General features: G+C 38.3%; 1 protein-coding gene across 1 annotated transcript; it reads left to right on the top strand.

The window, feature by feature from the left end:
- The first annotated feature begins 7,500 nt into the window (after positions 1-7,500).
- On the top strand, positions 7,501-8,523 carry LOC144295354 (olfactory receptor 52K1-like). The gene has a single exon (XM_077867741.1). It carries the CDS (start codon positions 7,528-7,530, stop codon positions 8,503-8,505), a length of 978 nt encoding a protein of 325 aa, XP_077723867.1. The 5' UTR covers positions 7,501-7,527; the 3' UTR covers positions 8,506-8,523.
- Positions 8,524-16,332: the final 7,809 nt, after the last annotated feature.

The raw sequence follows: 16,332 nt of genomic DNA, 5'->3' as shown, positions 1-16,332 counted from the left end.
AATGGAATGGGCTTTCCTGTCCCTGGCATGGACCACGGGAGCACATACTTTTAATTTTTTCTTAATTCACTAGGTCCTGGTTGTTTCTATTTTATTTCTTGATAAATCATATTTTCCTATCCATGTGAAATGGCATTCAACAAAAACGTAGCCAAACAGACCCAGGAGAAGTGAGACTAGAGGCAAATGGAGCTGGCAGTGGCCCTCCTTTGATCCCAGTGTCCTATAACTCTGAGAAAGACTGTTTCCTCTCTTGCTGCAGGGCTCCTTTTTCTGAAGCGCTTCCTGCATTTTCCTTTGGCTGTGAACTTGATCCATGCTGAGCTCATGCTCCATTTTGACAGAAGTGAAAGCACCACTACCAGCCTCTCCTGAGTGTCTTCCAAGGATTTGCGGGAGCATAGGCAGTTGTGGGAATTGTGGTGATATTGTTAATTTGTTTCTGAGCGTCCAGTGTAGTTTGTGAGCTTGTGAAGTGTGCATTTTTAAAGAATTCATTTTTTTAAAGATTTATTTATTTTTTTAAGGATTTTATTTATTTATTAATGACAGAGAGAGAGAGAGAGGCAGAGACATAGACAGAGGGAAAAGCTGGCTCCATGCATGGAGTCCAACGTGGGACTCGATCCCGGGTCTCCAGGCTCACGCCCTAGGCTGAAGGTGGTGCTAAACCGCTGAGCCATCTGGGCTGCCCTAAAGACTTCATTCCTGCTGGTGTGAAACTAGATTCCCCATTAAGAGGCTGAATACACTTTTTCCAAACCTCCCCTCTATGAGTTTAAAATGGATATTGAGGTGAGTGTTTTGGCCTCCTCTTAAAGGACCACTGCTTTGAAGTTCAGTTCCTAAAATTTCTGTCCTGTGGTTCTCTTAATACACCAATACACCCGAGAAGATGCTAACATCTTTACAACTTCTTAGATGTATTGAGTTCCCATTAGCAAGCTAAAGCTACTAATCTACCAGGTGTCTCTTGTAGAATTTTGCCTGATTGTTTTCAAATATCATGTTCTTTGTTCTTGGAGTCTTACATGCCAGTACCTATGAAACAGGTGAATACTAGATTCTGTGGCAATAATGTTTCTCTCGGTATAGGTAAATGGAGATGAGAGAGAAAGAAACTTAGACATTTACATAGATGTGTATACACACATATATACGTATATATCCATATAGGTATCCATAATGAGAAATCGATAGTTTGAATATGCACCACCGACGGAGGGGCTCTTGTTCCACTGAACACTACTTTAGTTTTTGACAGGCATTACTTTTTGTTTTTATTAAATTGTTTAAACTTGTGAAGTCCAATGCAAAAAAAACAAACAAACACACAAACAAAAACTCCTGTTTCCATATTGGGGATTATTAGGAAGTTCTCATTATTTTTATACTATAGTTGAATGGAAGATGTTGGAGATTTACACCTTATCACATGTGTGCAAGAGTGAGGGTAGAACATGAGTATTTAATATTAATTCAAATAGTTGATAAAAGAATAAAAGTATAGTCAAACAAGTCATATAAAACCCTACTGACGGCAACAGAAGGAAACTCTATCACACTTCACTAGATTCTGCTGTGAACTTTGGGCTGTTGATAGCAGTCACATGTAGCAGAGGTATATCAGAGGTGGTCTGGCCTCAGGGAAGTTCCACTTGGATTACTGAGCCACGTGCCTAGAATTAGATGAGAGAAAATTGAAGCAATAATTGACAAGTGAAAAAAAAGATGATTTCAACTTATATTAGTCTCCTTTCATCCTCTTTCATTTGAATGTCTGCCATTGGTTTAAATCCAATATTCAGGGCAAAACCAATTAATTTTGTATGTAGGTATTCCCAGAGGTTATCTAACAATTTGTTAATGAGTGCAAACTGTATGAAACTCTAAGCATATTTCCCTTCCAGTCCCTGAGCATAGAAGTATATTTGTGTGTGTGTGTGTGTGTGTGCCCTCTTCAATCGTTCACCAATGTTTTATAGTTTTCAGAGTCCAGGTCTTTCAAGTGCGTGGTTAAGTTTATTCCTAGATATTTTATTATAGTAGGTGCAACTGCAAATGGGATTGTGTTCTTCAATTCCCCTTCTTACTCTTCATAATTAGTATAGAGAAATGTAACAGATTTCTGCACATTGATTTTGCATCCTGTAACCTAATGAATTCACTTACCACTCTCTTAACTATAGGGAAAAAAACTGCTGGTTACCCAAGAAGGGTCAGGGGTGGGGGATGGGAGAAATAGGTGAAGGGGATTCAGAGTATCCTTATTTTTATGAACAGTGAGTAATAATGGAATTGTTGAATCACCTGAAATGCATATAATGCTGTATGTCGACTACACAAGATAGGAATCATGATAGTGCCTACATCACAGATTTGTCCATATGTAAAGCACCTAGAATCATGTCTGGCTCACATTAGCAATTTATAGCTATTCAGTATATCTTTTATGAGAAATGCTTTGGAAATTAAATGAATATAATGCCTGATAGAAAATTATTATGAAATTCAAGCCCACTCTAACAGACCCATACTTTGAGATCTGGAAAGTCTAGAATCCTAAAACTAGGATTTGGTCATGACATCTGGATGGATGCTACCGTTGAAGATCATTGTAAATCTGGTCGTAGGATAGTCTAATTTTTGGTTAATTACTAAGTGAAGTTAAGAAAAAAATGCAGCCTGAAGATAACAAGGGGACCTTCACCCATCTTCTATGGAACATAGAATCACAGTTTACACAGATGGGAATACATTATGATAATGTTTTTACTTATTTTAATCCATAATAAAATTCTTAGGATCCATTCCATATTGGCACAAAATCATTTATGTGGCTTCAAATTCAAAGAAAATACTTTTTTTTTTTTTTTTGGTAATTCAATCTCATAATAGCATTACCAATACATTTTTAAACCATATTGACTATTTGTATGAAGCAGCAAACGTGTGTAGGATATGAGAGATGCAAATTGTAATTAAGAAAACACACAAAAATAGTTGGTCTTTAATAAAACGGTGATAAAGAGGGAATAGAAGAAAGAATTTAATTATCGTAGAATTTTTTTATCTTCTCTTAGGTGTGTCCACATTCTAAAATTCTTCTGAGATGAAGACAGTTAGATGAACTTAATATTTATGTCCCTTCTAAAAGTGAGGTCCTTTGAGTCCCAGAGACAGGACTTCAATAAGGAAAGAATGAGGACTGTCTCCTAACCTACAAGGATCTGTCAAGGAAAGAAGGCTCCAAGGAAAGATGCCTCTCTCACTCTTTCCTGCTTGGCTATTGGCGTAATCTCAATCTATGGCCCAGTCCCTCTCAGAAACCTTCCCTGATTTAACTCACTGCGAGGCCTGGTCTTTAAACTTCTACTTCCCTTCTCATGGCATGTTCCACTTGGAGACGTCGGGGAGCACACGCCTCTGTGGCTCTTAGTCTGATTGGCCATAGCAGGTCTCATACTTTACAGCCAACAAAACGGACTAAGGCAGATGTGTTTATAACTTTTATAAAACAACTAAATCATGTAGCTAGTCAAGAATGCAGGGAGACAGCATGACATAAGAATATTAATAACATTATGCCTATCAATAATTTTCAATGAGCTAGGCAGTCAGCAAAGTAGCATCAGTGAATAAAGCATAACATCTTCATTCAAATACTTTCATTAATTAAATATGGTATCCACTCTTTTAAGTATATAGGTGCATATAATCATACCGCTACTGATTAGGGAAAAATATCTCCTTTATAGCACTAAGGAACACTTCACCAGACCTGCATGCATCATTCTGAATGTATCTCACAAATATAAAGTTGTGAAAAATTATCAACTGGCATTCCATAGCACCAATTGTAAAGAGCTTAAAAATCTGTCATGGAATTCATTAAATTAGGATTCACGTTTATGTCGTAACTATATTAAAAAGTTTAAAATGTTAAGGGATTTACATGAAACAATTCATCCTTGAGGATAAGAAAGAGAAATACAATGAAAATAAGTTACACAGGAGAATATTATACTTTTTGCAATTTTTTAAAAATCTATATTGTGAATATAAGGATACATGCTATATTATTCTTTCTAACTTTTCTGTTTCCAACATGATTAAAATAAGAGGAAAAATATTGACATTCATAGACATGAAAACATCATGAGTGATAAAAAACACAGATTTTACTTCTATATTTTTATCTTATGAATATAGTTATCTATAATCCATTTTATCTGCAGTGTTTTGACATATTGTCTTTATCACATAATATATGGCACACATACTTAGGCATTTATATAGATGTTATTCTGCTTAAATAATCAGTCTATTCTCATACCATAGTTCCCTTGTTTATTATTTTATTAAAAGATTTTATTTATTTATTCATGATAGACATAGAGAGAGATGCAGAGACACAGGCAGAGGGAGAAGCAGGCTCGATGACAGGAGCCGACGCGGGACTCGATTCCGGGAATCCAGGATTGTGCCCTGGGCCAAAGGCAGGTGCTAAACCGCTGAGTCACCCAGGAATCCCCCAGTTTCCTTGTTTAAAAAACAGCTATTTTACAATACATTTTAAATTCTATTAGGCTAGTGCCCCTATGCTATCATCATTATCACCTTCAAAACTTTTTTCTATTTGAATTTCATATATATATATATATATATTTTTTTTTTTTTTAAGGGAAAAAGTGCACTAGCGGGGAGAAGGGATAGGGAGAAAGAGAGAATCTTGAGGAGGCTCTACACCCAGTGCAGAGCCCTATGTGGAGCTTCTTCTCATGACCTTCAGATACGACCAGAGGTAAAATCAAAAGTCAGACACTCTACAGAATGACCTACCCCAGCATTCCATCTTCCAAGTGAATTTTAGAACCATTCTGTCAAGATTCTAAGAAGAATTCATCTTAGAATTTTTTCCCAATCATCCTGATTTATGGATTCATTGATGGGGGAATAGATAGCTTTCAAATATAGTTGTGTTCCGGCTTTCTTTAACACAAGAAAACAAATCCCCACATACTAGGACACCTAATTTAATAATATAAAGAAATATAAAAGATAAAACATAAATATAAAATATTTAAATATAAAATAATAAATATAAATATTTATTTAAGTATATCATATAATGTAATAAATATAATAAAATATATAATAATTTATAATAATATAAAAGAACTTATTTATTTTCTTATTCATTCACTTATTCATTGATTTGACTTTATTTCTGCCCACTATGTGACAAACATGACGCTGGTGATCGGGATACAGTACTTGGAGAGGAACTAGACCAGGGCTATTTTCTCTGAGTAGTGTGGTTCTCCAAAGAGTAAGCTTAAAATTGGTGACTGAGGGGTCCAGGATTCTGGCCAATACTATGGCACTTCATAGAGCTTTGACGATATTCTACAAGAAAAGTCTGTTTAGAACTTGTACACAGGGAATTCACAGGATCATGAATATAAGCCTGAGACAGTAGGGCCAATCAAAAATGAGTCTTACTGGTTACTCCTGTCATCATTGTCCATCAGGATCTCCCTGGGGAAAAGAGGAAAGATGACTGAGCCCAGGATTTTGGCATGTTACTATAACACAGCTTTCTGCAGGGGAAGCCTTGTGGATGTGTCCATGAGCAGGTGCCTTGATCCTGGCCTATTCTTGTTAGTGATTCCTTCTGTTGATGTATTGATTGTGCTACACCCTTCATTCTGTCACTCGTTCCCTTACCATGGCCTCCCTCCTGTTGACACCTGACTCAGAACAAGGTCTCTTTACAGGGTCTGTTGTTAGGCAGAAGTTGCACTACATCATGATTTAGAATGTGGTCCTCTGAGTCCCACTCTTGCAGTGGCTTTGACTGTTGTTGTCAATGTTTTGTTCAATGTTGTACATTCCCCAAGTGATGCGGCACAGGTTTTTTTGGACAGATTTTTTCCCCTGACTTCATAAGCAAGAAATATGCCTACATCTTGTCCCAAAAGTAGAGGGGATATCGGGACGTGATTGTTGAACATGCATAAATATGCTGGGGGAAATGTCTAGGGAATAGCCATTGGCCTGGGAAACAGAGGAAAAACCTAGAAGACAGTAAGGATCGACAGAATCAGAGCTGCTAACAAAATTTCATCATAGCATCCAACAACTGGGGCAGTATCTGTGATGACTTCTGGAGTAAGTTCCTACTGGGCTTCCACACCTATGCAAATGTGGAAAAGAGGGCCTTCGACATACAACCTCTCAGGCCCTAATATAGTTCCAGATTCAGCTTTAACTTCACTCTCTCTCTTTAGATAGCCACAGTCTACTGAATACTGGAATTTGCCAGGAACTATTAGGGCCAGCTAGCCTCATCTCCTACCAGCTCAGAGAAACCCCTGGCTTAAGTTTACAGATAATTGCAGTGGTGCCTTGTGTACGTGTTTGGGGAAAAGCAAAGGGCAAAAGAGCAAAATCTGGGCACCCAGAGGGCCTTTCCTTAGATGATTTAATGGGCACCACCTGGGCTGCTTGAGTGCCTGAGCGGGAAGGGTTTGGACATGAATGGCACTGAGTGTATTCTCCAGGACCCATATGGTTGTGCACGTATATATAGCCAATAGCCACAGAAAACTGGACACACTCACACACACATGTTTAAAGAAGGAGTCTGAGCCTAGCTTCTCACACTGTGGCTGCTTCACAGTCAGGTGAGTATCTCTGGGTGAGGTGGGCTTCACGGTCCCAGTCTGGCAACCTGGTCAAAGTGCCCAGAAGCTTGCCACCTGCAGCCTCTGCATCCTCATTGGATAATTGTCATCACAGTTCTCTTCAAGTCCCTAATGAGCTATAAATGTGTATCCTCTAATTTTTGGTGAGCAATTCTGTTGTAGGCATTTAAGCTATCTTGTTTCTGAAAAGCTCCTTGTTGGCTGATTTCATCCTCTGTCATGGTTTTGGTATTTCTGCCCATTTTTGTCTCACATCCTTAAAGTTCCATTCTTAGAGGGGATATACATTCAAAAATACACATAATATAATTTTATATATTTATGATGCTTTATATGTTAAAGATGATTAAGTGCCTCATTTATAAAAATATTCAAGATGAAAATATGGGACGCCTGGGTGGCTGAGTGGCACTGTGTCTGCCTTCGGCTCAGGGAGTGGTCTGGAGTCCCAGAATCGAGTCCCACATGGGGCTCCCCACAAGGAGAACACACCTCTCTGCCTGTGCCTCAACCTCTCTCTGTGTATCTCATGAAAAATGGATAAAATCTTTAAAAAAAATATATTCAAAAAGAAAATACTCTGGGAGATTTGATGTGGTAAGACCACATTATTGTTACTATAATACTAGAGCATGTTATATAATAAGGCATATAACACTGAACCATATTATATAATATATATCACATTGATTCAGAATATATTTGCATATTTAATCATTCCACTTTTTTGTTTAACTTTCTAACTCTGAATTCTTTCAAGTTTGAGGCTCATGAAGTGTTTTACGATTCTTCTAGGCTGCTACACCTGGGTGTCACCATGACTGTGTGCAATGTCTCCCTGGGGCATCCTCCTTTCTTCATTCTCCAAGGCATTCCCGGGATGGAGGACAAACACAGATGGATCTCTATCCCCTTCTGTTCCATGTACTTCATCACCATCCTTGGGAACTGCACCATCATCTTCATCATCTGCACAGAGCGCTCCCTGCACAAGCCCATGTTCCTGCTCCTCTGCATGTTGGCCCTCACAGACCTGGGCATGTCCACTACCACCATTCCCAAAGTGCTATGCATCTTCTGGTTTAGACACAGTGAGATCAGCTATGTGGGCTGTCTGGTCCAAATGTTCTTCATTCACTCCATATCGGCCATGCAGTCTGCCATTCTGATGACCATGGCCTTTGACCGCTACGTAGCCATCTGTGAGCCCCTGCGCTATGCCACCATCCTTTCCAATAGTCGCATTGGGCTCATTGGCTTAGTGAGTTTAGTAAGAGCCATCCTTTTCATTCTGCCCATGCCTGTCCTCCTCCAGAAGATGCCTTTTCATGCGAATCATGTCATCCCCACCACCTACTGTGAACACATGGCTGTGGTGAAGATGGTGTGTGTGGACACCACAGTCAACCGGATATATGGTCTGGTAGTGGCCTTGTTAGTTGCCGGACTAGACATCTCAGCTATCGCCTCCTCTTATGTGCTTATCATCCAGGCTGTCCTGCGGCTGTCTTCTAAGGAAGCCCACCACAAAGCAGTCAACACCTGCACTGCACACATTGCTGTCATGCTTCTCTACTATACTCCCTCACTGTTCTCTTTCCTCACTCACCGCTTTGGCAGGGGAATTCCACCCCATGTGCACACCATTCTTGGAAACCTCTACTTCCTTATACCTCCAATGCTCAATCCTATTATTTATGCAGTGAAAACCAAGGAGTTTCGGGAAAAACTGACCAAATATGGGTACTGGATGAAGGAGCACATAATCAGCAACCATGGTCAGAATCCTTTCTAATTATATGGCTTTGGTGGGCATGAGGAAATAATGTCAAGTAGAGGCAGTTCCTGGAGTATTGGTTAGTGGCAGAAATGTGTCATACCGTCAGATTGACTACCTGAATCCTCAGACGTCGTGGAGGCTAAATCATAGGGGACCTCTTAGCTGTCAGTAACTCCAAAGGAAGGCTGTCATTCCTTCTGAAATGAAAGTGATGATATAGTCTCTGCATTGTTGGCATGGTGGTTGGGCAAATCACATGTGATCATGTGTGTAGAAGGACTTGAATACAATACTTGCTGAACACATGTGAAATAAGATGGAATGTTACTGCTTGCAGGTAACCTAAAACAATGTCTTGCCTGCTAACTTGCCAAGTAGAGTCAAAGTGTGATGGGAGTGAGTGTGAATTTGTATTTGTGTGTGTAAGGGGAAGTGGGAGGTTTAGTTTGGGTATAGTAGGAAGGAACAAGGAAAGGACAAGATGGTATTTATAGTTACCCCATTATTTCCTCTGCTGGCTGACGTTTACTTAGGATAGAAGACTTTGTTGAATCCATGAAGAACCAAAGAATATGCACAGGAGCATAATCTGTAACACTCAGAGACAGTTCAGAGGAAAAGGGAAAAGGAAAAGTTCCTGAGCTTAGTTTCTAAGCATTTGACTTAATTTTGTACTAGAAAAACCTCCCAGAGTCCTCTCTCCTTCTCCTCTCAACTGATTCACTGTTTGGTAAGAGTCTCTTAACAAAGAGAATTTCTGATAATGTCCTGTTAATGGTTTTTGTTCCAAAAGTCTGTTTTATCTGGAACTCTGTGATTACAGAGCTCTGCAAAGCAATTTCTGTGGGTGCCCACGAAGATGTCCTGAACATGTGTCAGGGCACCTGTGGAGCTCAGATCCTGTGCCCAAATGTTGGAATTTATTCCATTCACAGGACATTTGTTTCCAGCTCTAGAGAATTGATGTGGATGTTGTGGCAAGTACTAGAAGTTGCGTGATGTTTGAAAGCAGAAAGATCCTAGTGTTTCCATCATACTGTAGAACTAACATGTGAGGCAGAATGCAGTGAAGAAGATGCCTCTCCTTAATGCCACATGGCCACCATTTAGAGGAGACTCCTACAGTTCATCCACTGTAGGGAAATACGTGAAATTTCTTCAGAGTGTTGTGCCCGCTGTAAGAAATAGCAAGAAACGTTTGCAGAACCCTGAACAGTTGAATACCAAGGAGGGAGACCGCTAGGACATTTCAGAACTTGAACTAAGGGGACAATGTTCACGAGAAACAATGAGGATTCACTAGGCAGTGACCTTTCTATGAATGGAAGAAACAAGAGCAGTGTGGATGAGGAATAGGTTTTTGCATGTCAGTAAGGAGTCCTCAGGTCATACGTTGAATCCTCCCTCAATATAGACAACATTCAAATCAAAACAAAATCCTGAGCAGAGTGCTTTATGATTAATAATTTAATTGTCAAATATTTAACAGAGAGTGAACAGGCTGGGGTCACTCATTGGGGTGAGGAGCTGTGGCAGCAGAAGGCTGTTTTTGCTCAGAACTGAGAGTGATTTTCTTTTCATCTGGTTTGAAGGGATTTGGGGCAGAAGGGAGTCTACCTGCTGTAAATATTTTGTTCCTTTCTTTTGTGAGCTAGTCTATAAACATGAGAAGCCAGTTTTTGTTTTCCTGGAACTATGAACTAAAAACTTACTAATGCCTGAACACGATACACTAGGAAGAATGTGTGGTAATGCTGGCAGTAGCAGCTGACACTGGCAAAATGCAGGGAGCAAGTAAATCAGAGAAGCCCCAGGAGGACGCCTGACTGTCTACCACTCTCCCTGGTTTTTTTGTTTTGTTTTGTTTTGTTTTGTTTTGTTTTTTTCCTTCCTCATAAGTGTTACTAATCTGTGATTGATTCTTCTTACTGCAGAATGAGCTTCACTTCTCTCTGGTTGCCTTGCTGTAAATGTGACCGAGGACAAACACGTGAACTGACTAGTTGTCTGTCACCCTTATAGAATGTTACCTAGGGTAAAAAACTAGAAGGATATTCATATGTTTGATATTTTAGTCACATATAAATCACTTTCTGCTTTCTGTCAGGTATTCTAGTATGAATAAAGGCCAGTTACTTCATTTTCCTTTTCTCCATTATATTTGGAGAAGCTGAGTCTTGATGTGTCTTAACAACCTAGAAAAAAATTATAAATATTTCTATGAATGAATATATAAAGTTTTATTAAAATAAATCACTCTTAATAACCTGTGAATGAGGCAACACCTGTCACTGGAGTCTGAGTTCCTGGCACAGAAGAACTAGAAATTTCACCACTGGGGAGTGTAAGCTGGGTGCCCCAGAAAGCAGGGCCTAAGACATAGCTTGCATATGGGCAGTTTTTTAGAAAAGCGACACAAAGGGTGGGTGTGCAAATAGAGGGGAGTGAAACTGGAAAAAAGAAAAGCCAATACAGGGATTTTTTTTTTTTTTTTTTATCGAGTTGCACAGGACTAGGGGAGACTGGTGTCCAACTCTGTCAAAAACAGCTGAAGCACTTTAGGAAATGCACTTCAGAATTGTTCTCTTCAAGAGATGAGAGGATTTTACCCAAATGCCTCTGTGGGACTCATGGCTCTTGTGGGGTCATGTCCTCAACCTTTGTAATTCATGGTTGTATGCATGACAGGAGAGCTGGGGGCTGGTGTCCCATCCCATGGAGTTAGGGAGGCCGCATGGCTAGTTTTGAGAGTTTTGGCCTCCTCTTAAAGGACCACTGCTTTGAAGTTCTGTTATTAAAACTTCCAGCACGTGGCTGTTTTAATAGGCCAATACACCTGAGAAGATGCTAGCATCTTTACAACTTCTTGGATGTATTGAGTTCACATTAGCAAACCAAAGCACTAATCTACTGGGTGTCTCATTGCATTTTGCCTGATTATTTTTCAAATATGTTCTCTGATCTTGGAGTCCTATAAGCCAGTAACTGTATCAAACAGGTGAATACTGAATTCTGTCTGTATATGTATATGTTAATATATGTATATAAACATACATATATAAATCCAAGAGATTCATATTTTGAAGATGTGCCACCAACCGAGGATCTCTTTTTACGGTGGTCAGTACTTCAGCTTTGACCGACACTGCTTTACAGTTTTTATTTAAGATATAAAGTTCAATGCAAAAAAAAAATCCTGTTATCATTTAGGGGATTATTAGGAAGTTCTCAGCATTTTTGTGTTATACTTCAATGGAAGAAAGTATAGATTTGATACTTTGTCAAATGCATACAGGACAAAGGACAGAAATTGAATATTTAAATATTAACTCAAATAGTATACAGAAGAATGAAAATATAGTCAAACAGATCATGCAAAAAACTACTGACTGCTACAGAAGGAAATTCCATTACATTTTAGTAAATTTTGCTATGAACTGTGGGGCTATTGTTACCAGTCAAATGCAGCAGAGCTGTCTCAGTGGTGGCCTGATTTCAGGGAAGTTCCACTTTTTTTATATATATATATTTTTAAGACTTTATTTATTCATGAAAGGCAGACAGAGAGAGAGGCAGAGACACAGGCAGAGGGAGATTGCCCCAATGTGGGACTCAATCCCGGGACTCCAAGACCACGCCCTGAGCCAAAGGCAGATGCTCAACCACTGAGCCACTCAGGTGTCCCAGGAAGTTCCACTTTGGATTACCAAGCTAACATGCCTATATTTTGATGAGAAAGTTTAAGCAATGGTTAACAGTTGAAAAATTAATAATTTCAATTTGCATCAAATCCTCTTACATCCCATTTTATTTGAATGTTCTGCATTTGCTTAAAAGCAATATTAAGGGCAAAATCAATTATTCTATATTTAGATGTTCTAAAACTTACTATTTTTAGTAACACATTAATAACATAATAACATTAGGACACTTTTGCCCATTCTAATATAGTTAGTTTTTGTTTTCTGGATAACTCAGAATCCTAAAAAGTATGATTGGGTCTTTGATATCTGAATATACACTGTTGTTGAGGATCACTATAAATCTGATGGTAGAATATTCTAGTTTTTAGTTAGTTTCTAAGTGAAGAAAACACAATCTTCTTAAAATATTTTATTTACTTATTCATGAGAGTCACAGAGAGAGGGAGAGGCAGAGGCACAGGCAGAGAGAGAAGCAGGCTCCCTGTAGGGAGCCCAATGCGGGACTCAATCACAGGATCCTGGGTTCACAACCTGAGCCAAAGGCAGATGCTCAACCACTAAGCCACCCAGGTGCCCTAAAAGTGCATCTTTTTTAAAAAAAGAATGTTTATTTATTTATTTGTTTTTTTAATTTATTTAAGATAGAGAGACAGTGTGGGCATGAGTGGAGGGGTAAGGGCAGCGAGAGATGGAGAAGCAGACTTCCTGTTGAGCAGGACCCTGGGATCATGACTTGAGCCTAAGGCAGACACTTAACTGGCTGAGCCACGCAGGCACCTTGAGAAAATGCATCTAAACATAAGTGTCTACATGATTGCTATAGAAAAAGATTTATTGTAAAAATTAAACTGTGGGCAAAATTGAATTAATGTTTATAATTTACATACATGAGAGCACATTATAAACTTTTAAATGTGTTTATTTAATGTTACTTAGCAACTGTGTCCTATCAGCAGAAATAGATCTATTTGATTCTTTATGACTCCTGAGCATTCCTTCATATGAAATCAACATTTATTTCCACAGTCACCTACTGATGGACAGATGTTTGTCTCCAGGCTTTGTTTTTTAAAAAGGTCTTATGAGAGCACCTTGTTATACTGACCATTTCCCCCCCTGCATATGACAAATATTATTAAAGTAAAAATGTATTAGAGGAAAGGGTATATGCATTTTTTCTTTCTTATTGTAACTCTTTTTTGCCTGATCACCAAAATATACTACATTAAATATAAACATTAAAATATAAAGATATAAACATTCCAGTTAGCTAATGACTGGTAATAGTTCATATGTACACTTGTTTCTCAGGGCTAAAAACAAACTAAGTCACTGCACCAGTTTGCACCAATAGGGCAAGAGGGTTCCCCTTTCTCTGCATCCTAGCCATCACCTGTTGTTTCTTGTGTGGTTGAGTTTAGCTATTCTGACAGCTGTGAGGTGGTATCTCATTATAGTTTTGATTTGTATTTTCCTGATTATCAGTTGAGCATCTTTTCATGTGCCTGTGGCCATATGAATGTCTTCTTTGGAAACTGGTGTAGTCACTGGAAAACATCAGGAGGATTTCTCAAAATGTTAAAAATAGAACTACCCTATGATCCAGCCATTGCATTACTAGATATTTACTTCAAAAATAAAAACACTAATTCAAAGGGATACATGGCCCCTGGTGTTTATTGCAGCATTATCTACAATAGTCAAAGTATGGAAACAGCCCAAGTGTCCATCGAATGATGAATGGATAAAGGAGATATATTAGATAGATAGATGGATGGAGAGGTGATGAAAGAAAGAAGAAGAAAGAAAGAAAGAAAGAAAGAAAGAAAGAAAGAAAGAAAGAAAGAAAGAAAGAAAGAAAGAAAGAAAGAAAGAAAGAAAGAAAGAAAGAAAGAAAGAAAGAGGAATATTAATTAGCCATTAAAAATGAAATCTTGCTATTTGAAATAATGTGGATGGAGCTAGGGATTATAATGTTAAGCAAAATAAGTCAGCAAAAGACAAATATAATTTCACTCATATTTGGAATTTAACAAAACAAATGAGCAAAGGGGAAAAAATGGACAGAGAGCCAAACCAAAAAACAGACTCTTAACTATAGAGAACAAACTGATGGTTACCAGAAGGGAGGTGGGGAGTGGGATGGGTGAAATAGATAATGAGAATTAAAGAGTGCACTTGTTGTGATGAACACTATTAAATAAAATAGTGTTGTATGGAAATGTTGAGTCACTTACCGTATACCCAAAACTATTATTACACTGTATGTTAATTAACGGGAATTTAAATAAAAACAACAACAAAAAAGTAGATCTCTTAAAACAATTTTCTCTCTCTCACACTTTTGGAGACTACAGGTCCAATATCAAGCTGTCATTAGGGCTACATTCCCTCTGAAGACTGAAGAGGAGAGTCTTTCCTTGCCTCTTTCCTAGCTTCTGATGAGTGCTGGCAATTCCTGGTGTTCCTTGGCTTGAAGACACATCACAACCTCTACCTATGTCATCATGTGGCTTTCTCCCTTCTATTTCTTCACCTCATCTTCCCTTTGTGTTTGTCTGTGTCCATATTTCCTTCTTCTTATGAAGGCCTCAGTCACTAGATTAGGTCCTACTCTAATCCGTATGACCTTATCTTAATTTGATTACATCTGAAAAGAGCTTATTTCCCAATAAGGTTATATTCTGAAGTTCTGGGTAACAGGAATTTGGGGGGACACTATTGAATTAAGTAAAACATGCATCTGTTGAAATCAATCCTTATGTAAATAAAATTCTACAAATATTATTACTAAAAATAGAATTTTTATATGTATTATTTTGTAATTTATTATTTAGCCTATAATGATGTCAACCCATGATATTACACAGAGATTTATCCCTTTTTTAAACCCTCATACTGTGGAATCCTTTGTTGGTAGGCAGTTGGATTGATTCCAATATTCACTTTTATAAACAGTGTGGGTCTTAGAACAGGGCTTGGGAAACAATGACCCATGGGCTAAATTTGACTTGTTACCTGTTTTTGTAAATACAGTTTTATTATAACACAGTCAGATCTATTTGTTTGCATATTATCTATGACTGCTTTTGCACCACAGTGGTAGTGTTGATTAGTTCTGACAGAGACCATTTTACTCACGAAGACAAAAATGATTATTATCTGAAATTTTACAGAAAGAGTTTGTTGACTCCTGCCTTAGGGGAAACCCTGGAGTCACAGATTGAGGATGTGAGTACGGAGAATTGTTACTCAGAATTTTTTCTCTTGTCCTCCAAATTCTATTCAGTTTCCTATAACAGTCATTTGAATGTGCCTCCCAGTTTTACAACAAAGCAGCCTAATCAAATGAAGGATGTAACTCTAACAATTTTAAATCTATTGCATTTGCAACAAAGTTATGCCTCCCATTGGCTTATCTCTACTAATGACAGAATGTGGCAGGGATGCTGAGCAAGACCATTCCTAGAGGATGTATGACAACTTGGTAGGCTCCTTGGTCAACTGACTTTGCCCCGCATGTCAATCTAAGATACTTCTACCCAGTCTTTTCTTCCTTCTTACCTTGAGGTTAGACTTATATCATGGACTGATTGCTCCCCAATCTACACTTATTCTCTTCCTTATTTTCTGTCACACAGATATTTCTTTTAATAAAATCCTTACATGTTAAATTCCATCTTGGAATCCGCTTTGTAGAAGACCTAGACTAATACAACTTATAATGAGAGTAGTAAATGTGGTAAGACAGGGAATTGGGACCAGCTCACTTTCAACCTGGTAGGCAGAGGATGCTCTCCTTATTGGTAAGTGGGACAAGGTGGTACCTGGAAAGAGGAAGTGGCTCAATTGCTAAAGATTTTATCAATGGTGGGAAATTTTGTATGAAGTGGAAGTATGCAGACATTTGAAAAATATGAAAGAAGTGCCTACAAACACAGGATTTTACTGGTTACTGGTAACTTGTCTTGTTGTACTATAGAAGGGTGACAAACAGAGTCATTAACAAGCATTTAGTAGCTTGTTAGAGAGAACCACAGAACCTGAATCAGTAGTATATAAAGTGACCTTCATCACTTATCATTGAAAGGCAGACATAATTGAATGGCGGGCTAGAGACTTAATTATGAGAATAGTT

This window comes from Canis aureus, chromosome 23 (genome assembly GCF_053574225.1).
Source record: "Canis aureus isolate CA01 chromosome 23, VMU_Caureus_v.1.0, whole genome shotgun sequence".
NCBI classification, from domain to species: domain Eukaryota; kingdom Metazoa; phylum Chordata; class Mammalia; order Carnivora; family Canidae; genus Canis; species Canis aureus.
Note: the sequence above shows the minus strand (reverse complement) of the source record. Positions and strands in the feature narration are given on the sequence as shown.